This window comes from Esox lucius, chromosome 25 (genome assembly GCF_011004845.1).
Source record: "Esox lucius isolate fEsoLuc1 chromosome 25, fEsoLuc1.pri, whole genome shotgun sequence".
In the NCBI taxonomy this organism is placed as follows: Eukaryota; Metazoa; Chordata; class Actinopteri; order Esociformes; family Esocidae; genus Esox; species Esox lucius.
The window spans coordinates 20,924,017-20,949,654 of NC_047593.1; the positions used below are offsets into that span (position 1 = coordinate 20,924,017).

The window sequence follows — 25,638 nt, forward strand, 5'->3', positions numbered from 1 at the left end:
TTACATACTTTTTTCCAGCCTATGCTGTTTGTTGTAGATTGTACACACTGTAGATGTAAAAATACATATTTTCTGTTGGACATTTTATAAATCTCGCTATGTTCATGTATTGTTCACAACATCCGGTTCCTTGGTGTCAACATCAGCGATGACTTGACCTGGTCTCATCACTCTAACATCTTGGTGAAGGAGGCCAGGAAACGGCTCTTCTTCCTACGCCGATTAAGGAGATTTGGCCTGGATTTGGCCAGGATACTCACCAACTTCTACAGATGCACTATCGAGAGTATCCTGTCCGGCTGTGTCACCGCCTGGTATGGCATCTGCACCGCCCTCGACCGTAAAGCATTTCAGAGGGTGATTAAAACAGCAGAGAGCATCACAAGGTCTGACCTGCCATCCCTGCAGGATCTCTACACAGAGAGGTGTAGGAGGAGGAGCAAACGGATCATTACAGATGCCACAGACTGTTTACCAAGCTTCCGTCAGGCAGAAGGTACAGGAGTATTCAGTCCAAAACTAACAGGCTACAGGACAGTTTCTTTCCTCAATTCAGGAACCCCTCCTCCCTTCCATCCATAGTCCCATGCACACCTGTCACTTTATATCATGCTCACCTGCCAATCATATCATGTACACCTGTCACTTTTACATTGCACTACGGTTGTACAGTTGTATAGTTATTATTATTATTATTGATGTGTTGTTTGTATAGTGTTATTATTGATAGTTTGTGTTATCTTGTTATCTTCTTATTTATATATTATAATTTCTGTTACTTTTTCTAACTTTTAACTGCACTGTCGGGAGTAGGAAAACCAAGCATTTCATTGCCATAACTTATTGCAAATGACAAATAAACCTTTTGAACCTTTTTTGTTTGTTATGATGAACCTCAGACTGGAATTCAAGTGCTCCTGAAAATCATTCTGGAAACCGCATATGCATGATCAAATGTTATAATTATTTTTAATATAAAATAATCGTTTCTGGAAGTGGGAAAAAGGCGTGATTTCTCTTAGTTCTGTTACCTCAAACACGTACAGCCTCAATGCGCTATGATACAACGGAAGTGTATTTGTTTCCGAAACAGGTGTGCCGCGTTTCAGAGACAACCGAGTTGTGATACTCCGAAACCTGTCCAGGAATCCGATGGAGTTTGTTTTGATGCAGTGTGTGGGCTGAGAGGGAAATATAGCGATTACGTGAAAAGGGGATAGACTGTTTTTTTAAAAGAATTTTTTAAGGAGGAGTTTGAGTAATGCAATACAGTAAGTTGCGGAAATGCGCTAAAGATGTTGGTGGCGAACATGAGGAGAATGCGGTGAAATCTGTTCTGGATTGGACTTTGAACAGGTCTGTGCAACATCGTATACACTTTTGTAATCACAGTGAGACCAATACTGGATTGACTGAATACTTCGTTAAAGATGCCATAACTCTGGGAATCTGGGAACCTACTGTCTCAGTTAGAAATTATTTAAGGAGAGGAATGACACAGTGTGCTACAATAACTAACACAACCCCTATGAACTTGTTTTTACTCACTTCTCTCCCACGTTTTACTTCCTTTCCCGCCGTTCCACTATTCCTATCCTTCTTTTCACTTCCCTTGTCCGTCTCATTTACTTTGTCCCTCGTTTCCCAGTCTGGGCCGTGGTGCTGCTTCTGTCCTGATTCTGTCTATCGGCTGCAAATGTTTTCCTGTTTCCATGGTATGAATGTATCTAAGGGCATTGACAACCTTGAGGAGGGCATTTCAGTACTGTGGAGTGTTTGGAACCCAGACCGAAGAGGAGGTGACATTGCAGATGGGAGGCAACAGCCCTTTCTAGGGGTTTTCACAAGGAAGGGGAGGTTGGAGATTATGAAAATACGGATGCTATGAATGTTGGTGGGGTCCAGACCAGGTTTCTTTAAGATGGTTGTGACTGCAGCAGTTTGAGGGTTTGAGGGGACAGTGCCCGTGGGAGAGAGAGATTGATTATTTGAGTGATGTGTGGACAGAGGGCAGGAAGGCAAGTCTTGATGAGAGTTGCTGGAAGGGGATCCTGGGAGCAGGTAGTTGTTTTTGTTGATAAAAACCGGGGTAAAAGTATGCAGATGGGTTTGGAGAACAGGGGGTGGAAAGGGGAGCTAGTTAACTGTGGAAGAACAGGCTGAGGGAGAAGGATTAGCCAAGGATGAATTAATTTGTGTGATCTGGTCCTTGAAAAACTGAAGAAATTAGTTTGCAAGCAGAGTAGAGGATGTGGAGGTCTCACTGTGGGGTTGGAGAAGTTTGTTGACTGTAGAAAACACCGCCTGGAAGTTCGTCCCAGGGTCCTGAGCTTAGGAACAAGCTTGGCGGGCACAATAGTGTTGAATGCAAAGCTGTAGTCCACAAACAGCATTCTCACGTATGTTTTGCCTTTTTCCAGGTGGAGGTGTGTGTTGTCAGGGCAATGGCATCGTCCGTAGATCTATTGGGGCGGTGTGTGTCGTCAGGGCAATGGCATCGTCCGTAGATCTATTGGGGCAGTGTGTGTCGTCAGGGCGATGGCATCGTCCATATATCAATTGGGGCAGTGTGTGTCGTCAGGGCGATTGCGTCGTCAGTAGGTCTATTGGGGCGGTGTGTGTCGTCAGGGCAATGGCGTCGTCAGTATATCTATTGGGGCGGTGTGTGTCGTCAGGGCGATGGTGTTGTCAGTAGGTCTATTGGGGCGGTGTGTGTCGTCAGGGCGATGGCGTCGTCAGTAGATCTATTGGGGCGGTGTGTGTCGTCAGGGCGATGGTGTCGTCAGTAGGTCTATTGGGGCGGTGTGTGTCGACAGGGCGATGGCGTCGTCAGTAGGTCTATTGGGGCGGTGTGTGTCGACAGGGCGATGGCGTCGTCAGTAGATCTATTGGGGCGGTGTGTGTCGTGAGGGGCGATGGCGTCGTCCGTAGATCTATTGGGGCGGTGTGTGTCGTCAGGGCGATGGCGTCGTCTGTAGATCTATTGGGGGTTGTGTGTGTCGTCAGGGCGATGGCGTCGTCCGTAGATCTATTGGGGGTTGTGTGTGTCGTCAGGGCGATGGCGTCGTCCGTAGATCTATTGGGGTGGTGTGTGTCGACAGGGCGATGGCGTTGTCAGTAGATCTATTGGGGCAGTGTGTGTCGTCAGGGCGATGGCGTCGTCAGTAGATCTATTGGGGCGGTGTGTGTCGTCAGATTAGAATGCAAGGTGCCACTCCCACGCCCTACGGCAACCAGTGGCGGTTTTACCTGTCTAAACTCCTGGCGAATCTTCTCCCTTTTCTGGGACGGCGGCCAATATCTGTCTTATCTACCAAACTGACACGGCAGCCAATATCTGTCTTATCTACCAAACTGACACGGCAGCCAATATCTGTCTTTTCTATCTTAGTTCTTCCAACTGTTGTATACTTTCTTGTGACACATCAACATCAACCTCTCTGTCTCTGGTCAACCCACTCTCTTCCTTTTGCGTGCATATAACACGGGTTCACACAATGTCATGCACACGCCAAAGTCCTTTTTTGCGTGCAGTTGAGACGTGATGTCCCCCCATTAGTAATAATGGTCAATAAAATAGTTTAATTGACACGCACCAACTGAAACCTATTTGACGTCACCATAATCGAGGCACGGATTTCCCGAAGAGTGACTAATCCGTAGATTAACTTTTTTCTTGAAAGAACGAAAAAGGGTAAAGGTAAAAGTTTCATATCGCATTTATTCACCATTGCTCTTAATTGGAGGAGGTCGCGTCTGAACTGCACTCAGTACTTTGGCGTCTGCATAGCACGAAATCGTGAAGTGTAAACCTGTGTTATATGTACGCAAAGGGAAGAGAGTGGGTTGCTCTGGTAGCACTGCATGCTTTGTCTCCCTTCTCATTTACACAGTGTACAACGCTCTCTAAAAAAAAACATTTAAAAAATGTGTTCCCTGGAATAGGAAGACTGGGTAAGTGATTGTGATTTCTAAATTCTGAAACAAACGTGCAGAAATACAATAAAAGCTAATAATCTATTATTTAAGATCATTGTAAAGGTTTGATTTATAATTCAAACTTTTGGAGTGTAGAGACAAAATATGTTATAATGCCTCATTGTATGGGGTGCACTGCAATGTCCATGGGAGAAGAGTTTCCCAGTGAATTATTTGGTTCGTTATACATTTCAGAAGCTTTCCTAAAATAGTTTGTGTTGTTTCTTGTCTAACTTTAAATATTTGTTTGATATAGATGAAAGATTAACCTATTTAAGCATTTCGTATTATAATTTCGAAGGAGTTTATTTTGTTTCTCCAGAGTTTCATGAAACTTCCCGTTTCATTTTCATGCCCCGCTTTGTTGCTTTCTGGATGTCTGTATGCTTTGGTCCAGCCCTTCAGAAAGGCTTTATTGTTTCCCATTACAAAAATGGAGGTCGCATAAAGTGTAATAAACTGTTTTACAAAGCAATAAAGTAATATTCACAAAACACAAGCTCTGTGACGAGTTGAGAGTTAAACCTCCACATCCTCTCATTCGCCATTGCATAGGCATAAGCGGAAATCCCGAAGTGGACAAATATACCACTGTAAACATAACTATGTAATTTCAATAATTCAAGTACCTATGTTGATCAGTTGCGTCGTTAGCTCTGGGCGTACGGATCTTTTATGAATAGCCCCGGATCTCAAACGTACGGAAGAGTACGGAAGAGGATTAGTGCCAAGCAATAATAAAAATAATAGGGTTAGGGTTAGAATTTAATCTCGCATTATAATGACTTTAATGTCGAGATGGTTTTATTTTTTTATTATTGCTTGGCACTAATCCCCTTCCGTACCGTACAAACGGACCAAAAATAATAATAATATTATAAAAATAGCCCCTGATCTATTCATCTATAATTCCAATCGCGCATTATGACAATGTAGACGTTTAGGATGTTAGCGTGTACATCGACATTTTCCGCATGTACGTTGAAAAGCCTGTACTTTCTGTCCCGGGCGGGGCGAAAGGGGGGGGCTAAGCCCCGAATGTATTGTGCTCTTAGCGACGCCTCTGGTGTTGATTATAGACCACAGGTGTCAAACCGGTTCCACAAAGGGCCGAGTGTCTGCAGGTTTTTGGTTTTTCCTTTAAATTGGTTCCCAGTTCAGACCTACACAACCAGGTGAGGGTAGAAACTAACCAATCAGTGACCTAATTAACCAATCAAGTACAAGGAGAGAGCAAAAACCTGCAGACACTTGGCCCTCCGTGGAACTGGTTTGACACCTCTGTTATAGACACTTAAGTTTCAAAAGACTGCGAACCCCCGCCTTTGCCTCACTGTGGTTTGATCCACTGCCCCCCAGCCCTCAGCATATCCAGGATATATAAACCATGTTAAGTAAAAAAGTATCAGTAAAAATATTTTTGGGGCCAAGTAAGTTTCAAACCCGCTGGCCCCCTGGAAATCCCTAATACTTACACTGACAAAAATGTGGGATGAGTGTACCTGGTGGATTTGTAGCACTTCAGGAATAGGGAGGGGTGTAATCTCATGATGTAGCTCTGTTGCTCTTCTATGCACTACATGGAGAGGAGTGGGACTGGGAGAGGAGAGGGACTGGGAGAGGAGTGGGAGACAATTCAATTCACTTTATATCTGCCATTTGTTATTGTAGGCAGCGAGCGTCTAAAGTTGTTCTTTTGTGGAGAGAAAGTGGACAACTGCCTCTAAAACAAGTCTCATTTGGGTTGTGAGGTGCTGATCACTGCCTCTAAAATGAGTCAAGACAGCGGTTCTGAGAGGTAAGAGAGTCATTATTAATAGATTCAGCTGTCTGAAATAATCAGGCTGGGTAGCTGCATGTACTTTGCCGATCCGACAATTCAGGCGGACATTTTTATGAGGCAGGCTAATGCCCAGATTGAACATGCCTGGGGCTTCTACCTATGCTACTGACAGCATCTCATGGTCAAACTGGCCATATTTTTGTGGTTGTTTGTTGGTCCCATGGAGGAATAGTCAAATGTCCTTTACTATGTGCTCTCTAAAAAAGTTAGGAAATGGGGGGGGGGGGGGGGGGGGGGTTGGCTGTTTTTACCATAAGAATATTGCTTTAAAAGAAACATTGAGACTTTTTTGGAATTTAGTCTATAAGCAACAGAAATTAAACTGGTGAGCTGTTCATGAGGTGATCAGTTTCCTTGTTTTTAGTCAAAGTGTCCAGAATCCAGAACCTTTACAGGAGAACGAAAAGGAAATGGAGAGTTTAGGCAGCGAGGATGCCTCTAACATCACATACAACCTAATGGACATGAGAAGTAAGACTGTTTTTTCTGTTTTTTACAGATAGATGAGAATTCAAATTGTAATGCTTACCCTAACCAATAACGCTTAGACTCAGAATTAACCTCAGTTATGTTTCTCCTGACCCCTAAGAACAAAATAGCTTTTTTCTTATTGGGTCTAGCAAAAAAAACGTATGGGGACCTGATCTTTCTGGTTATAACTGGGTCACAGACAAACACATATAAACTGATCAGTCTCAACTCAAGCTTTTCTTACAGGTCAAATTATTCTTAGAACCCAACAAGATATCAAGGCCAAACTGACACTGAAGTATAAACTAATAAGGGAAGGAACTGAACATCAAGGAAACCAAAATCTCTTAAAGAATATGTACACAGAGCTCTATATCACAGAAGGTGGAAGTTTAAGACTCTGTAAAGAACATGTGCAGAAAGGGGTCAGTAAGGCTACTTTAAAGAAAAGAACCACATTTGAGACAGCTATCAAATGCAACGACATCATCAAACCAAAACAAAGAGAACGTCTCCATCGGTATTCAATCCCTGGTGACCTGCACAAGGGAATTTTTTTGATGAACATGGATGCCACGGCCCCCTCGTCACCAAGATCAGACAGGCCTCCTCTATATGCACCTTATCATAAAAAACGAAAAAAAAGGAAAGGTTTTAGAAACCTGACAAAAGGAATCGCTGGCATTGGAAAAACTGTGTCTGTGCAAAAGGTCATCCTTGACTGGGCTGAGGGAACAGCCAATCAGGACATCCATTTCATATTTCCTCTTCCTTTCCGCGACCTGAATCTAATGAAGGATCAATATAGTCTGATGACACTTCTATCCCACTACTTCCCAGAACTGAAAGAGATTGACAGGATTGAAGATGGTGAAACTAAAACGGTTTTCATTTTTGACGGTCTGAATGAGTGCCGGTTTCCTCTAGACTTCAAAAACAATAAGAAATTCTATGATGTCACAGAATCAACCTCAGTGGATGTGCTGCTGACAAACCTCATTGAGGGGAATTTATTTCCTTCTGCACACATCTGGATAACCACACGACCTGCAGCAGCCTATCAGATCCCTCCTGAGTATGTTGACCAGGTGACAGAAATACGAGGATTCAGTGAGCCACAGAAGGAGGAGTACTTCAGGAAGAAAATCACAGACCAGAATCTGGCCATAGAAATCATCAAACACATAAAATCATCCAGAAGCCTCCATATCATGTGTCACTTACCAGTCTTCTGTTGGATATCAGCTACTGTCCTTGAGACGATGCTGAAAGAAACAGAGAAAAATGAAATCCCCAAAACTCTGACCCAGATGTATTCACACTTCTTGCTCATTCAAATCAGTGTGAAGAACAAGAAGTACAACAAAGACACAGAGACAAACCCAAAAGATCTGTCCCAGGCAGACAAAGAGTTGATCTTTAAACTCGCAAAGCTGGCTTTCCAACAGCTGCAGAAGGGCAACCTGATCTTCTATGAGGAGGATCTGAGAGAGTGTGGCGTTGATGTGACAGAGGCATCAGAGTACTCATCACTGTGTACAGAGATCTTCAAAGAAGAATCTGGGCTGAACCCAGAAAAGGTCTTTAGCTTTGTTCATCTGAGCATTCAGGAGTTTCTAGCAGCAGTACATGCTCTGGAATCATGTCTGTGCAAAGAGGAAGATGTTTTCCTCCCTAAACCAGTTTCAGATAAGGTGTACAATGATTATTATGATGATGACAAAGAGACAAAGTCAGACAAGTTGTATGACGATGATGGAAAGACGAAGTCAGATACATTTTATGATGAAGGTGATGATGATGATGATGATGATGATGGTGGTGGTAGGGCGTCAGACAAGTTATCTAACTTTCACAGGAGAGCAGTGGACCAGAGCTTGAAGAGTAAGAATGGACACCTGGACCTGTTCCTCCGCTTCCTTATGGGTCTGTCTCTGGAGTCCAATCAGAACCTGTTACACGGACTACTGACACAGACAGGAAGTTCCACACTGAGCAATGAGGAAACCGTTAAAAGAACAGTTGAGTACATTTCAGACAAGATCAAAAAGGAATCCTCTCCAGAAAGGGTCATCAACTTGTTCCACTGTCAGAATGAACTTGGTGCCAACTCTCTAGTTGAAGACATGCAGACCTCCCTGCAATCAGGAACTCTTTCAGGAACAAGACTACAACCTCACCAATGTTCAGCCCTGTCCTACCTGTTACTGATGTCAGAGGAGGTTCTGGAAGTGTTTTCCCTTAATATGTACAACACATCAGAGGAAGCTTATCAGAGGTTGCTGCCATTAGTGAACATCTGCAAAAGAGCAGTGTAAGTTATTTTAATGTGTTGATGTATCAAATATAATTACTCTGAAGACTTTTCTAACAGATTATCTTCTCTTTCCAGATTTGATTACTGGATCCTCTCATACGAATTTTGTGAGACTCTGACCTCAGTTCTACAGACTCCAGACTCAACCCTGAGGGAACTGGACATCAGCCACAATAAACTGAGCGAGAGTAAACTAAAGCTACTCTGTGCTGGAAACAGTCCATTTTGCAACATACAGACACTTGTGTGAGTTAAATGTCTATATGTTGAAAATGTCTTTAGAGAGCACTTTAGGGGTGTGACGAACAAGCAGTTTTCATGAATATTTAAACAGGTTTTTAAGCAGGTTTTTCTGAAGTTTGAAAATATTTATGAAATTCCAGGTGTATTGGCACGTGTCGGTTGTTGTTTTCATTCAACCAAAGCAGCGTTAAAGAACCCTAGAATAAATGTACGTTAGACCCTCTAGGCTGTGATACCCTAGCAAGCAGCTACGTGCGGTTGAAGTATTACTACTCTTTCAATCAATGAAAGGAGAGAGAAAGCAACAAGAACCTGAGCAGTGTGGACCTGGCATGGGAGACGAGAACACTCTTCCATTACCAATTAATGGGTTTTCTGTCAGTGTCATGCTGGAATGTCTTTTATGACTCAACCAAATGTTGAATTGCAAGGAACCCTTAACTATTTCCAGGCAAACAAATGTTAAATCCCAACTCAACACATAGCTGCCCCTTCAGAGTAAAATTAACAACATATTGCTTTTGAGGGCACTCTAATTAATTATTTAGTGTTGCGTGGCTTGTTTGGGAATCACTGTAATACATTTCAGCCCCATTAATACATTTTCTTTTGTCCATGTTCTGTTTGGGGGGAGAATGAAAGTAGAAGTTGTAGTTACAGTCATCATGAATTGCATCAGTAGATCCTTTTTTTTATTGATTCAGCAAATAATAACGAGGGATTGTCAGCCATAAGACAACATACAGACGTTTTACACAGCCAGGGATCTTATTCAAGCGAATCATATTGATTTCACATTTGTTTCTCAAGTAGTGATTTAATGTTTAACATGATGTATAAAAATATCTGAGTGGAGAAATTGGTTCCAAGCTAAATCTGCCTGATTAGAATTTTGACAATTTTACAGGGATTTTATTTACATTAAAATTGCATTGAATCAGAAATTCAAAATTAGGTAAAATAAATATTAAGGGAAGACATTCCAAATTCTGTTTTGATTTTTAAGGTAATTCTGAATCCAATTTATTTGAAAGTGTTGTTTAGAGTATTGAAGCAGAAAACGTCAAGCCATCCTTGTTCTTGGGTAGAACTGAGAATATCCTTTTGGAATTAGTGAGGTAACCTGCCTCATAACACAATCAACATATTTTAGATGACCCATGGGCTAATCTCACAGTCACCAAACCCAAAAAAACATATTGCTTTCATCAAAAACACATGTTGTACAGTGTTAAAAAGCTTTGTAAAAATCATTAACCATGACATCGCTATAACAATTCGTATCTGATTTTAACTGTAAGTTAATATTTTTCAACTGTGTATGAACCCAAAATGTTCGTCATCCGTTATGTCATTTGAGCCTTGTTTCAATCTCTTACAAGTGCTAAAGACTAGTATCTATATTCTACAAAGTAATTAGTCTGAAATTGTTTTTACAAATCCTTATTAGGTTTAGGAATCAAAGTAATTACCCCTTGCTTTATCAGTTCTATGAACATACAATAATAAACAGAATGAAGTGATTACTGTATGCTTTCTCCATTCATTCATCATTCCCAGAAGATTTATTATCCTTGAGGTTTTTAAATTATAATAGGTCATTCATCACAAATTCCCTGATATCTATTTTCCTATCCCAAAAATGTAATATTGGAAGTTGATTGGGCTGATGTATAGAGTCTGGTAAAACTGGATTACATGCTAGTGTTATAATAATTCTCCCTGTTGGCTTGAGCAATTTTTTTCCTCCCTTGAAATAGGGAAGTCCTTACAAATTTCATCATCTCCAAGGAAAGCTTTTAAAACATTAAAAATAAATGGGCCTTTTTGTTATTTGCATGTGATTGTTTTAAAAATGTTGTACTTTTTACTATGCTTCACCAATTATGTTCTCTCCAGACTCGCTGGCTGTAACCTCACATATAAATCCTGTAAGACTCTGGCCTCCGCTCTGCAGACAACAAACTGCCCCCTGAGAGAACTGGACCTTAGGAAAAACCACCTGGGAGACAGAGGATTGAAACAGTTATGCTCTGGACCAGTCATTCCACTCCGCAACATACAGACACTTGTGTGAGTTATAGTTGCAGTCGGGGTCCTTTGGGAACTAACTATTAACACGTCCTGTTTTGTGCTGGGTGTTAACATTGTGCATAATCTGGAAGTGTAATCATCAATATACGTACACAGTGGCCACTTCGTTAGGTACACCTTTTCAACTGCTCGTTAACGCAAATATCTAATCAGCCAATCACGTGGCAGCACCTCAATGCATTTCAACCTGTAGACTTGATCAAGAGGACCTCCTGTTCAAACCAAGCATCAGAATGGGGATGAAACATGATGTAAGTGCCTTTGAATGTGGCATGGATGTTGGTGCCAGACAGGCTGGTTTGAGTGTTTCAGAAAGTGCTGATCTGCTGGGATTTTCACACAACCATCTCTACAGTATATAGAGAATGGTCCGAAAAACTGAAAATCTCCAGTGAGCGGTAGTTCTCTGGGTGAAAATGCCTTGTTGATGGCTTAGGTCAGAGGAGAATGGTCAGACTAGTTCGAGCTGAGAAAAAGAAAACAGTAACTCAAATAACCACTCTTTACGACCAAGATCTCTGATTACACAACACGTCGAACCTTGAAGTAGATGGGCTACAACAGCAAATGACCACACCCTGTGCCTCTCCTGTCAGCTAAGAACAAGAAACTTAAGCATCAATTTGCACCGCCCAACCAAACTTGGACAATAGAAAATTGGAAAAACGTTTCCTGGTCTGACGAGTCTCGATTTTTGCAGGCACATTCAGATGGTAGGGTCAGAATTTGGTGTAAACAACACGAACGCATGGACACATCCTCCCTTTTATCCACGGTTCTGGCTGGTGTAATGGTGTGGGGGATATTTTCTTGGCACGCTTTGGGCCCGTTAGTACCAGTTGAGCATTGTTTAAACGCCACAGACAACCTGAGTATTGTTGCTGACCATGTCCATCCCTATATGACCACAGTGTACTCATCTTCTAATGGCTACTTCCAGCAGGATAAAGTGCCATGTCACAAAGCTCACATCATCTCAAACTGGTTCATTGAATATTTAAATGAGTTCACTGTACTCAAATGGCCTCCACTGTCACCAGATCTCAATCCAATAGAGCACCTTTAGGTTGTGGTGGAATGGGAGATTCACATCCTGGATGTGAAGCCAACAAATCTGTAGCAACTGCGTGGTGTTATAATGTCAATATGGACCAACATCTCAGCATATTCATACTGGACCAAACCTTCAGCATATCCCCTCCATTATTTGGCTGTATTCTAATCATATACATTTGTATTCTATATCCTAACCTTACAGGGCCTGGTTTAGTGTCCCCTCGAGTTCTTGGCTCCACTCACAAACTTATCAAATGGTCTGGGGGCCTCCAATTATAAATGGCAGCAATGAAACATGAATCTGTGTTGTGTTCTTTTACAAGATTATAGAACTAAAATACACCTATATTACTGACAATTTGTAAACTTAACACCAATTATCTTCTCTCCAGACTCGCTGGCTGTAACCTCACATATAAATCCTGTAAGACTCTGGCCTCAGCTCTACAGACACCAAACTCTGCCCAAAGAAAACTGATCCTTGGGGACAATGACCTGGGAGACAGAGGAGTGAAGCTGCTCTGTCCTGGACTAACCAGTCCATTCTGCAACTTACAGACACTTGAGTGAGTCAACTATTTGGATTATGATTTATAACCTGTGTTTTAAACATTTATTAACCATGTGTTCTTCTGTCTTCTAGTCTAAATTATTGTGGTCTGACAGAAGATTGCTGTTCAGCTCTGGCCTTTGTCCTTCGTTCACCCAAATCTCAACTGAAACATCTAGAGCTACGAGAAAACAACCTGCAGGACTCAGGCGTTAGACTGCTCTCTGCTGGACTGGAGGATCCAAACTGTAAATTACAGACACTGGGGTAAGTGTGTTTGTTTGCATGTGCTTGGGAGATTAAAATGTTTAAGGAAAATTTGGCAATTTGGTCCACACAAGGTAAAAGTCTTCCGACTTAGGAGTTAGGTTTAGGGTAAAACTTACAAATAGGTTTAGTGTTAGAATTGGGGTTTGTTTGAGGTTTAGCTAATAGGGGTCTGATTAAGGTTTATGGAATAAGGGTTTGATTCAGGTTTAGGGAATAGAGATTTGATTAAGGTTTAGGGAATAGGGGTTTGATTCAGGTTTAGGGAATAGGGGTTTGATTCAGGTTTAGGGAATAGGGGTTTGATGAAGGTTTAGGGAATAGGGGTTCGATGAAGGTTTAGGGAATATGTGTTTGATGATGGGTTAGTGTAACGGCCGTGTCGTTGGCATCGGCGGCGTAATGCGTCAACCAATCACGATGTCCAGACGTTTACTTTTGCTTTGCTGATCCATTTATTACTCGCAAATACAACAGTACGTCTCTTGTGTCCAGGTAGAACCTTGTTTTAATCACACTGGCAGGAAGCCTAACCATATTTCAGCTACTGCCACACTACCTGCAGACACCACGGTTAGAAAACGTTCAGCTCCACCTGGCAGGCACCCCAGTCTGCATTACCTCGCCTGTATAAAGGCGGTCCCATTGCAGGTTACTGCCACCTGGTGGTACAACTCTGTTACACTAATCTAAACACAGGGGCACACATGGATAAATGGCTCTACCAGTTAGGGCTGGGGAATAGGGACTAAAAGGGAATACATTTTTTGACCCTAGAAGAATAGCAAAACAATGTGTGTTTCTGTACTGACAACCTGCAAAAGGGCACTGTAAGCTGTTATTGAGTTTGTGTGTACAGTATCAATAATCTGAAGGCTTTTTATATCTAACAGATTATGTATTCTCTATAGACTGGACTACTGTAACCTCACATATAAATCCTGTGAGACTCTGGCCTCAGCTTTGGGGAATCAAAATTGCCCCCTGAGAGAGCTTGTCCTCAGCTACAATCACCTGGGAGACAGAGGGGTGAAGCTGCTCTGTGCAGGACTAACCAGTCCACTCTGCAATATACAGACTCTTGAGTGAGTTAACTAACTGGGGATAAAAACTATTTGGAGTATGATTTATAACCTGTGTTTTAAACATTAATTAACAATGTTCTCTTCTGTCCTCTAGTCTAGATTATTGTGGTCTGACAGAGGATTGCTGTTCAGATCTGGTCTCAGTCCTGCATGCTCCAAACTCCCAACTGAAACAACTGGAGCTGAGAGACAATGACCTGAAAGACTCAGGAGTTAGACTGCTCTCTGCTGGACTGGAAGATCCAAACTGTGAACTACAGACACTGGGGTATGTAAAGGGTATTTTTCTGTGAACTACAGACACTGGGGTAGGTAAAGGGTATTTATCTGTAAACTACAGACAATGGGGTATGTAAAGGGAATTTATCTGTAAACTACAGACACTGGGGTATGTAAAGGGTATTTATCTGTAAACTACAGACACTGGGGTATGTAAAGGGTATTTATCTGTAAACTACAGACACTGGGGTATGTAAAGGGTATTTATCTATTGATTATCTGTTTACCTGCAAATCATTGCATGTCTGATGTTGTTGGAGGGCCTGTAGGGGGCACTCTTCCCCTAATATAACGATCAAATCCCTATGCCCCAGGGCAGAGAAGGGGACTAATTGGTCTTCATGTAGGACTTTAAGCAGGACTCTGACCAAAATAAAGGTTCAATTGAATTATTTAAGCCTGAAACCCTGTTTTTTTATTTAATTTTAGGGACCTGAAAGGAATTCAAAATGTACACTAAAATAAAAATATATTTTCAATTTTTTGTTTAATGTAATTTCTTGTTTAGTTACATTAAACAAGAAACCAGGCAAGCCTAGTTCAGCCGGCCTACAATAAAATGTGGTAATCATGGCTTCCTTCTTGAGATTCAAACCCAGGTCACCCATTTGAAAGGCATTGTCATTAACCACTACACCACCAAACTACGCTTATGCTGGGCATTAGTATAGCCTCTTCACATTGTATTATATTCATTAACATTACGCCAAGTTTGAATATTTTGTTACACCCCATTAACTAGCTGTTGGTGTGTCTCTCTGTAGGCTTGCTGGCTGTCTGGTCACCGAGGAAGGCTGTGCTGCACTGGTCTCAGCTCTGAGGTCAAACCCCTCCCATCTGAGGAACCTGGACCTGAGTTACAACCGCGGAGTACCAATGGGAGGGGGACCTCTTTCGACAGTTCTGAAGGATCCCTCTTATAAACTCACAGAACTTAAGTGAGAAATAACAATTCAGATCTTCGTAAAGTGTCAAGCAGGTTTAAATGTTTACTTTTATAGTGCCTTTGTCAGTGAAATTGTTTCTCTTACAGAGTGGATGATGGAAGAGACATATGTTTTCAAAGTAAGTATGGCTAGCTGGTTTGTTGTCCATCTACAGTGTGTCCTGAACTGGCACTAAATCCACTAAACCCTTTTTTCTTGGTTTTTGATTTCAGTGTCATCAAGTGCTCGCCTTGAAAAACCCAAGTTACGGGTTGAGAGGTGAGTCATAGCAATGTTTCATAATGTTTCATATTATGTTTACTGTGTTTATGATGCTTGGCTTGCAATGAAACCAGATGTTTACTCAAAATGCAGTTTGTCACCCAGATCTGAGGTGTGAATAATGAAGGCATTAATTGTTTCCAGGTTCTTTCAAACATATTCCAGGAGGATAGTGATTACATGCAAAAACTAAAGTTTATACAAATCAACTCCCACAAGAAACAGTCAATAAAAAAGATATGAACTAAAAGAACGAATTTGGACGAACTATAACTATAAGTTGGCGTCTATCAAAACACATTTAAACAGTATGGGCCTGACTAATGTCTCTGAATCTCTGTCATTTCCATTTGCTTGTCTTATTCAGACTTCACAACCCAGGAAAGAAATCTCTCCGAACCCATTTATTTTATAGGAATATCTGGGCAATTAATGAGGCATTTCCATCTACCACTCAGACAGAGACACAAGAGGGACATGTAAGTCATTTATGTTTTATCCATCCATTAGTCCATGCATCCATCCAAACATCTTTTCATCCAATTATCCATATCATCTCTTCATCCATCCATCATTTATCATTTTCACTCGGAAAAATTAAGGTTTTAGATTGAAGGAGCCATTTTTAAAAGACAGATAAGGTTTATTGAAATGAATTTCCTCATTCCAGACCCTGGATATAGAATTCACACCAGAAGTGCCACTGGAAGTACTAAACACATCCAGGTGATCAATAAGCCGGTCCTCATAAAGATTAACGTTGTACTTTTGAAAACATTTATTAATTAACAGTCTAAGCTAGATGTTCAACACTGTTATAATCACCACAGTGATAGCTGCATACCTGTGTAGGCTTGGAAAGTTACGTCATTTTGGCAATACACCTTACATAGGCAGTTGCTATGTCATCCTTTCTATTGCTTATGTAGACTGTATGTACACTATGTGTAGTGTAGTTTGTTTTTTGAAATGTTGTAGTCTGGTTGATCAGGTTCTCTATTTCTGCAGAGTCCCAGAGGAAAGTCAGGTCAAGTGTGGACCTGAGAGATGTAAGTGTTAAGTATTTTTAATAATCTTTCATAAAGCATTATTTTAAGTAATAACTCTATTATTTGTGTTGTAAAGAATATCACTGCGCAGGAAACAAATTACATCAGGTTGTCCAATACACCTTAAGACCTTTGTCATGAAATCCAACACTACTGTTGTTTGCTCCTTGGGGTTTAAGGCCGGGTGTCTCTGTAAAGCACTTTGTGACAACTGCTGTTGTAAAAAGGACTTTATAAATAAATGGGATTGATTGATTGTCATGTGCACATAAACTAATATTTATTGACCCGCTGGTCATCTTAACCATTAATATTCATTGTGCCCAAAAAGGTCTGGTACTTTTATATTCTTCACCCAGCACAGAGGATGAATGGCCTAAGAGCTAATACAATAACTGGCCTAAGAGCTAATACAATAACTGGCCTAAGAGCTAATACAATAACTGGCCTAAGAGCTAATACAATAACTGGCCTAAGAGCTAATACAATAACTGGCCTAAGAGCTAATACAATAACTGGCATAGACTTCATTTGATCACATTTACTATGTCACTGATTATAGTTTTAATACGGTAACAATTATGGACAAATGTAGCTCACAGACACTAACTACACTACTGATTAATAGATTTAATTTTACTTCAGGAAAGGACCACATTAATTATGTATCTGTTAAAAATATTACTCAAGCAATATATTGCCCCAGAAATAATCTACCAAACATGTACCAGTTTCCTGATTCCACAGTACACTGATTGTATCCTTAACCCTTTCCTTGTCAACATACAGCTCCGGACAAAAAATTAAGAGACCACTGCACCTTTTTCTTTCTGTTCCAAAAAATGTGAAAAGGAAAGTCCACGTGATGTAAAAGAAATGGGACTCATCGGACCAGGCCACATTTTCCACTTCTGCAAGGTCCAATTCTGATACTCGCGTGCCCATTGGCCCAATGCAGTGGGTAGGGGTCATCGTGGGTAGGGGTCATCGTGGGTAGGGGTCATCGTGGGTAGGGGTCATCGTGGGTAGGGGTCATCGTGGGTAGGGGTCAACGTGGGTAGGGGTCAACGTGGGTAGGGGTCATCGTGGGTAGGGGTCATCGTGGGTAGGGGTCATCGTGGGTAGGGGTCATCGTGGGTAGGGGTCATCGGTGGGTAGGGGTCATCGTGGGTAGGGGTCGATGGTGGGTAGGGGTCGATGGTGGGTAGGGGTCATCGTGGGTAGGGGTCGACGGTGGGTAGGGGTCATCGTGGGTAGGGGTCAATGGTGGGTAGGGGTCATCGTGGGTAGGGGTCGACGGTGGGTAGGGGTCGACGGTGGGTAGGGGTCGACGGTGGGTAGGGGTCGACGGTGGGTAGGGGTCATCGTGGGTAGGGGTCATCGTGGGTAGGGGTCATCGTGGGTAGGGGTCATCGGTGGGTAGGGGTCATCGGTGGGTAGGTGTCATCGTGGGTAGGGGTCATCGTGGGTAGGGGTCGATGGTGGGTAGGGGTCATCGTGGGTAGGGGTCATCGTGGGTAGGGGTCAACGGTGGGTAGGGGTCAACGGTGGGTAGGGGTCATCGTGGGTAGGGGTCGATGGTGGGTAGGGGTCGATGGTGGGTAGGGGTCATCGTGGGTAGGGGTCGACGGTGGGTAGGAGTCGACGGTGGGTAGGGGTCATCGTGGGTAGGGGTCATCGTGGGTAGGGGTCATCGTGGGTAGGGGTCATCGTGGGTAGGGGTCGTCGTGGGTAGGGGTCGTCGTGGGTAGGGGTCGTCGTGGGTAGGGCTCGTCGTGGGTAGGGGTCGTCGTGGGTAGGGGTCGTCGTGGGTAGGGGTCGACGGTGGGTAGGGGTCGACGGTGGGTAGGGGTCGTCGTGGGTAGGGGTCGACGATGGGTAGGGGTCGACGATGGGTAGGGGTCATCGTGGGTAGGGGTTGTTGTGGGCACTCTGACCCAGTCCCATGCGCTGTGTGATGTGACATAGTCCTCCGTAACCATCAAGCGTGCCGCACAAGCCCTGAAAAGTGAAGCCAAAACGTCTCGATCGCCCCCTGGTGAGTGGTCCCAGTATAGGTCATAAACCCCGCCTCCCCATGTTATTCAATGGGACGCGAGACCAACTAAACAATTAAATTACCCTTCAAATATATTTTTTCTGAAGCTGGTTTCTGTCATTTACTGTAGTTTGTATCACACTAATGTAAATTCAAGAGTTTGTTTTTAAAATAAGTTGGTTTTTAGTTAGTTATTTATTGCTCTAAAAACGGTGGTGTGACGTCGTGATTGACAGCTATCTGAGCCGAGGAGCCACTGCAGCGCCAACAGGCTTTTTTCGCGATCTTCGGAGGACTAAGGAGATTGGAGCTTTAAATTTAATCTCTAAATTTCTATAAGAAATATAATTTCACACGGACATAATGTTGTTGTTCTGCAGTACATTGTGCTAACCGATCTGGCATTTCCAATCGATCTTTGAATTTTTTTCGGTAAGTTAAATTTATAAGCTATTTAATTAGTAAATAAATGTAATGGGCTAGCTAACGTTAGCTAAAAGACAACAAGCCTCGTTAATAGCCATGTTAATAGCTAGCAGGTGGTCGTTAGCTAGAAGTTACCAATTATTTTTGTATTAGGCCTATTCTAAATTAAGGTTTAACATGATGTAAGTTAGGCTATAACATATCGTCTAGGTTCAACAAGCAAAGGTTGTACTGTACTTGGACTTGCGATTGATTACGGTATGCGCATTCTGCGAGGGAGAGTGAGGGCGGGGCACAGGGGTGGGGCCGTTGATTTCGCGGCTTTACGGCTTTACTTCCTGCCCGCTACTGCGCATAACTACTGCGCAGAACTGGTCCCAACATCGCTATCTGCACAGACGCAAGTCCAAGATGTTTTTTTTACAGTCTATGGTAACCATCATTAAGATTTTCTGTGACTTTTCTGTGCCACCGCAGACCTCACGGTTTGGAGCAGACATGATAGCCGTCATTACCCTCAGGCAATGAAGAGCCTTGGGCGCTGACCGGGAGCAAATAACAATTTGGCCCTTGTCAAACTAAACATGGAGAAGCTGAGTTTAGCAGTTATGCTGTACACAACTGGAATAAACTACCAGAAGATCTTAGATGTGCCCCACACGTATTAATTTTAAAATCCAGGCTAAAAACACTTCTCTTCTCACGTGCCTATGACTGAGCAATTAAACTTAACCACACTGTTTAGCCTTATAGCTTCATATGTTTTTATCACATGTTTCATCTTTATATGTTTTCAAATTGTATTATTTTTTTATTATGATGATTTCATTTGTTTTGATGTTTTCATTTGATTATTTGTTTTTATGTTATTGTACTTTCATATATTTTTCTTTGTAAAGCACATTGAATTGCTTCGATGTATGAATGTTTGGAATTTGACATTTTCACTTAGGGGTGTACTCACGTTTGTTGCCAGCGGTTTAGACATTAATGGCTGTGTGTTGTGTTATTTTGAGGGGACAGCAAATGTACACTGTTATACAAGCTGTACACTCACTACTTTACATTGTAGCAAAGTGTCATTTCTTCAGTGTTGTCACATAAAAAGATATACTAAAATATTTGCAAAAATGTGAGGGCTGTACTCACTTTTGTGAGATACTGTATATATATAATATAAATTATCCGCACTTCAATGCACAGAACACAAATTAGACTATTTTTATTATAAGACTGAGGAATAATTGCTTTAGTTATTAAAAATAACTTCTTTGGTTTTGACTTCAGGGATTCCTCCAAGCTGTAAGACTTGTGACTTTATTGATGTAAGTCATATTTTTACTTCTCTGTCATGCCTCCAGGAGTCAGACAGTCTCAAAGCCAGGTGTGAAATGATCTACCATTTTGCTTCGTTCTGGACCTTTGTATTGAATATATCAATTCACCATGTTTACTCTTGTTCAGGACTCCACATGGCTTCCTATTGAACCCTTGACTTCCACTCTTCAAGGAGTGAAAACTTTCAGGTGAAATTACAAATTCTAACATGTAATTCTACTAGCTAGTGTGTTCGTTTTGTGAATATTTGTCTAATCCAACCTCTCCATTTATGATTGACCCTCTCTTCCCTCTCCACCATATTTTGTTGTTGCCCCCAGCCAGAGGACACCTAAAGGGCGTTATGAGTGTTCAGTCTCTGGACTCCGCTGGGTGTGTGAGATGGATGTCATTCTTAAGTATCACTTCAGGAGCTGGGAACCCTACAGTGAACTTCTGACAGACATGCAGTTCACACCAGTTGGTCCTTTACTGGAAATCACTAAGGAGTTGGGTGAACTGGAGGAAGTTCATCTGCCGCACTTTGTCTGTTTAGGTAAATTACTGAAGTATTTAGGATGAAAGTTTAGACAAAGAAATAGAGTATCAGTTACTGAATGAATGATTTACCTACTTTGGGATTTTATTCAATATGGCAAGTTGCTTTGCATATTTCTTGTGATTCAGTTGAAAGAACCAGAAAAGGAAAAGGAACTCTGTAATTCTAGTTCAGCCAGCCTGCATTTAGAAGTGATGAAAGTTGTTGCCCTCACTGTGTCTTTAACCACTACTCCACAGAGGCAAACGTAGGCCGCGTTTCAGTGTAGCGTCTCGACAAGTTTGAATATTTTGCCAGACACCATTAAGCATTATGTTCAACTGACTTATGTTTCTTATTAAGTTTACCTTCACCACATATAGCATCTATGAACAGTATGGCTTTTGCCACTGGCCATTTTAACAGCTTACTATTACTGTTACTGGCTAATATCTACTAACTTACTAATTGGAAAAGTCATAAGAATTGAGCAATTGTTAGCAAGACTGGGGATTAACTTTACACTGCCAAAGCTATTTCATTTCATGGTACAACAACGTTTGTTTTTCTTTCATTCTTGAATGACATTGATACAATAACTATCAATATACAGTAGGAGAACAAGTATTTATACACTGCCGATTTAGCAGGTTTTCCTACTTACAAAGCATGTAGAGGTCTATAATTTTTATCAAAGGTACACTTCAACTGTGAGAGACGGAATCTAAAACAAATATCCAGAAAATCACATTGTATGATTTTTAAGTAATTCATTTGCATTTTATTGCATGACATAAGTATTTGATCACCAACCAGTAAGAATTCTGGCTCTCACAGACCTGTTAGTTTTTCTTTAAGAAGCCCTCCTGTTCTCCACTCATTACATGTATTAAATGCACCTGTTTGAACTTGTTACCTGTATAAAAGACACCTGTCCACACACTCAATGAAACAGACTGGGATGGGCTACAGGACAATAGGCAAGCAGCTTGGTGAGAAGGCAACAACTGTTGGCGCAATTATTAGAAAATGGAAGAAGTTCAAGATGACGGTCAATCTCCCTCGGTCTGGGGCTCCATGCAAGATCTCACCTCGTGGGGCATCAATGATCATGAGGAAGGTGAGGGATCAGCCCAGAACTACATGGCAGGACCTGGTCAATGACCTGAAGAGAGCTGGGACCACAGTCTCAAAGAAAACCATTAGTAACACACTACACCGTCATGAATTAAAATCCTGCAGCGCACGCAAGGTCCCCCTGCTCAAGCCAGTGCATGTCCAGGCCCATCTGAAGTTTGCCAATGACCATCTGGATGGTCCAGAGGAAGAATGGGAGAAGGTCATGTGATGAGACAAAAATAGAGCTTTTTGGTCCAAACTCCACTCGCCATGTTTGGAGGAAGAAGAAGGATGAGTACAACCCCAAGAACACCATCCCAACCGTGAAGCATGGAGGTGGAAACATCATTCTTTGGGGATGCTTTTCTGCAAAGGGGACAGGACGACTGCACCGTATTGAGGGGAGGATGGATGGGGCCAGGTATCGCGAGATCTTGGACAACAATCTCCTTTCCTCAGTAAGAGCAACAACCCGAAACACACAGCCAGGGCAACTAAGGAGTGGCTCCATAAGAAGCATCTCAAGGTCCCGGAGTTGCCCAGCCAGTCTCCAGACCTGAACCCAATAGAAAATCTTTGGAGGGAGCGGAAAGTCCGTATTGCCCAGCGCCAGCCACAAGACCTGAAGGATCTGCAGAAGGTCTGTATGGAGGAGTGGGCCAAAATCCCTGCTGCAGTGTGTGCAAACCTGGTCAAGAACTACAGGAAACATATGATCTCTGTAATTGCAAACAAAGGTTTCTGTATCAAATATTAAGTTCTGCTTTTCGAATGTATCAAATACTTATGTCATGCAATAAAATGCAAATGAATTACTTAAAAATCATACAATATGATTTTCTGTATTTTTGTTTTAGATTCCGTCACTCACAGTTGAAGAGTACCTATGATAAAAATGAGAGACCTCTACATGCTTTGTAAGTGGGAGAACCTGCCAAATTGGCGGTGTATCAAATACTTGTTCTCCCCACTGTAGGTGACGATAACTGACTTAGTCAAATGAAAAGACAAGAGAAACGTGGGAACCCCTACTCTTTTACTGCCCAATGGGTTGTAATCTAGCCTATATCACCCCAAAAAGCATGCACAGATGCGTACTTTAAAAATCCACCAGAAAATGTCACAATGTAACCGTTATTTTATGCTTACTATAACATAACCACTGGAGGTTGTAGCCAGCAAAGTTTTTGTCTATCCTGAACAAATCCTAACGCATCATTTGTTTTGACTGTGATGAGGCTCGAACGTGTCTCTAACCACTATGATATTTAACAAGGTGTAGTCTGTCAATCAGTCAGTCAGTCAGTCAGTCGCTCAGAAAGAGACATTCACTCTTCTTGGCCGACTCTGCTTACGCGGTTTGGCAATAATACAACATTTTGTCTTTTTTGTTTTTATGTTGTTCAGGGACCAAACCATCTCTGAGGAATGAGATGAGGATTCTTCATCTGGAGGAACATGGAGTGTCTTTTGAGGAAGTGAATGATGTCACCAGATTCCATGCTAAGCTTCTCCATCCAAAGTTTTCTGCTCTCTCTGTCATCATGAGGTTACTGTTTTTCACTGTTGATGTACACTGTGAGCTGATGCTCTATATGACAGTGAAACAGTCAACAATAATCCCACGACTTTACCTGTTTCCTAGTGACCCCAGTCAAAAACAGGTGAGGCACCAACATTTCAAGAGATTTCCGTAAGTGCAGTTTCTCTACCCTTTGTAAGTTGAGATACTAGTTGGTGACAAGTCTTCTGAGTGATGATTGAATAAGACTTCAGCTTGACTGGCTAGATGTTCCCTGTCTCATCATGCAGGCTGTGGAACAACAGGAAGAACAGTTTCAAGGTTCTTCAAGGATTCCCATCTCAAGACCAGAGGAGGCCTTCAAACTGAATAATGCCTTCAGACTTCAAATCCCCACTTCCATCGCCATCAATCCAGAGGTGCTGTTTTAGCAGACCAACAATGTGAATCTGATATTTTAGTCACATTGTCACTGTAGATACTATAATCTAAAGATTTTGCTTCTTGTTTTCTCTTATGTCCAATTCTATTCATAAAGATGTTGAAGCTCCAACACAGAAAAGACACTCCGAGCTTTTTCAGGGTGGTTATGAAAAACACAGGGGTTGACATTGAGATGGAATTGATTGGCGAGGATGAGAGGACAGTTTGGAAAGATTTGGTACCAAAAGGTGGGAGGAAATATACATGTTTTTTTTTTAATATTGTAGCAAATGCTACTTTCTGTATTAATATAACCTTTTTTCTTTCAGATGAATACCTCACTGACAGCCCTTCAAACTGTAAGTAAACGTAACAGAGACCAACCAGTGGAATCGTTTTAATGTAGGTCACTATAGAGGAAAATTACTCCTAATAAATGTGAACTCCCAGGTGCTGTTTTGGAGGCCAGGCGACCTGCAGAGAGCAGTCCTGCGGAACAGCAGCTGCGTTCTGTCCGGTCAGAGTTTGTGATTCGGGTGTCAGAACCTGTCCTGAACAGTCTGTTGGACGGACTCTTACAAGACACAGTCATCAACCAGGAGGAAATGGACTCAGTAAAGGTGAATGCTGAGAGGGCAGAGAAGGCCCGTAAAATCATGGACATGGTGTTGAGAAAAGGAACTGAGTCCAGTTCCAGGATGATTGTCCTTCTCTGGAAGATGGACCCCTATCTGTGCACTCAGCTTCAGCTAAGTGTTCAGGGACCAAGCTAATGTAAGAACTGAGGTTCAGTTTGTCAAACACTTCACCATTCTGGGAACAGCAGCATGTGTCAGGTAGTGTTATGCATTTATTTGTATGTGTTCATGAACGTACGTTTTCTTTTTTACATTGTATTTTCATGTGATTGGAATGTATCATGCTGTTTGCATACTTACTGTTAATGTGTCGAAGAGAATTTGCTAATTAACTGAAAACCGCAGATCTTTTCATGAAATCGCACGGTGACAACCTGTTAAGTTAATGCAAGCAGATGCATATTGACCAAACAACCTGAAAGTCCGCCAGCTGTCTCAGGGAGTAACTCAAGTTTTTAGTATTTAATTAGGATCCTCGTTTTCCCTGCCTAGGCAGCGTCAGTTCTTATGCTTTATTACAGGTTTCTGTTCAGTTCTTATGCTTTATTACAGGTTTCTGTTCAGTTCTTATGCTTTATTACAGGTTTCTGTTCAGTTCTTATGCTTTATTTTCAGGCGATTGTTCAATTTTTATGCTTTCTTTTCAGGTGACTATTCAGTTCTAATGCTTTACTACAGGTGACTGGTCAGTTCTTATGCTTTATTACAGGCGACTGGTCAGTTCTTATGCTTTATTACAGTTAGTCAGATCAGCTTTTCGTTTTTCTGCATCTCACATTTGGAATAAATTCCAACATAATTTGGAACTGAATTAATTGGTGCCTGTAGGGCAAAATATGGTGGCAGAATATGTTTGTTTCTTATGGATTGCGTGGTCATTTAAAAAAAAAAAAAATGTGCTCCCCATTTTTTGTACATTGTGAAATTGTGTCGATGCAGAGCTCACACGCAAAAGAGACCTTTGGTCTCAACATGGTCTTAGCATGTCTTCCCTTGCTACAATAAAGTTTTAATAAAAACAAAAATAAATCATATGGTATTGGAATAAGCAGCCTATTGGCGGAGATCTGTCAATATGTCACTCCTCTGCCAATGGCTTCAGAATGTGGCTGTAGGACAATAAAATGCAAACATTGACGTCTTGATTCATGTGTATTATGTACTCAATGTATAGCGT

The 25,638-nt window shown here is 41.8% G+C and overlaps 1 protein-coding gene across 6 annotated transcripts; it reads left to right on the top strand.

The window, feature by feature from the left end:
* Positions 1–1,077: 1,077 nt before the first annotated feature.
* Positions 1,078–25,598, top strand: LOC105020833 (NACHT, LRR and PYD domains-containing protein 3). 6 transcript variants are annotated; one of them, XM_020043609.3, is made up of 25 exons: positions 3,027–3,954; positions 5,650–5,776; positions 6,186–6,292; positions 6,539–8,606; positions 8,685–8,855; positions 10,752–10,925; positions 12,395–12,568; positions 12,646–12,819; positions 13,731–13,904; positions 13,999–14,172; positions 14,948–15,121; positions 15,217–15,248; positions 15,343–15,388; positions 15,759–15,870; positions 16,062–16,117; positions 16,400–16,440; positions 20,192–20,229; positions 20,369–20,430; positions 20,563–20,777; positions 23,286–23,427; positions 23,524–23,542; positions 23,691–23,819; positions 23,939–24,071; positions 24,153–24,182; positions 24,274–25,598. In XM_020043609.3, exons 2-25 carry the CDS (start codon positions 5,751–5,753, stop codon positions 24,594–24,596), a joined length of 4,794 nt encoding a protein of 1,597 aa, XP_019899168.2. In that variant the 5' UTR covers positions 3,027–3,954; positions 5,650–5,750; the 3' UTR covers positions 24,597–25,598. The 6 variants fall into 6 exon arrangements, 4 of the variants coding, with proteins under 4 accessions (XP_019899167.2, XP_019899168.2, XP_010886449.2 ...); XM_020043608.2 differs by lacking the exon at positions 3,027–3,954 and adding an exon at positions 1,078–1,356 and having other exon boundaries at positions 23,286–23,542; XM_010888147.4 differs by having other exon boundaries at positions 23,286–23,542.
* The last annotated feature ends 40 nt before the right edge of the window (positions 25,599–25,638 follow it).

Bases quoted from the DNA above. Each gene is read 5' to 3' on its own strand.
- LOC105020833 (XM_020043608.2), top strand. From the start codon at position 5,751: ATGAGTCAAGACAGCGGTTCTGAGAG. The intron at 8,607-8,684 runs GTAAGTTATTTT...TTCTCTTTCCAG, and splicing joins AACATCTGCAAAAGAGCAGT to ATTTGATTACTGGATCCTCT. The intron at 12,569-12,645 runs GTGAGTCAACTA...TCTGTCTTCTAG, and splicing joins TGCAACTTACAGACACTTGA to TCTAAATTATTGTGGTCTGA.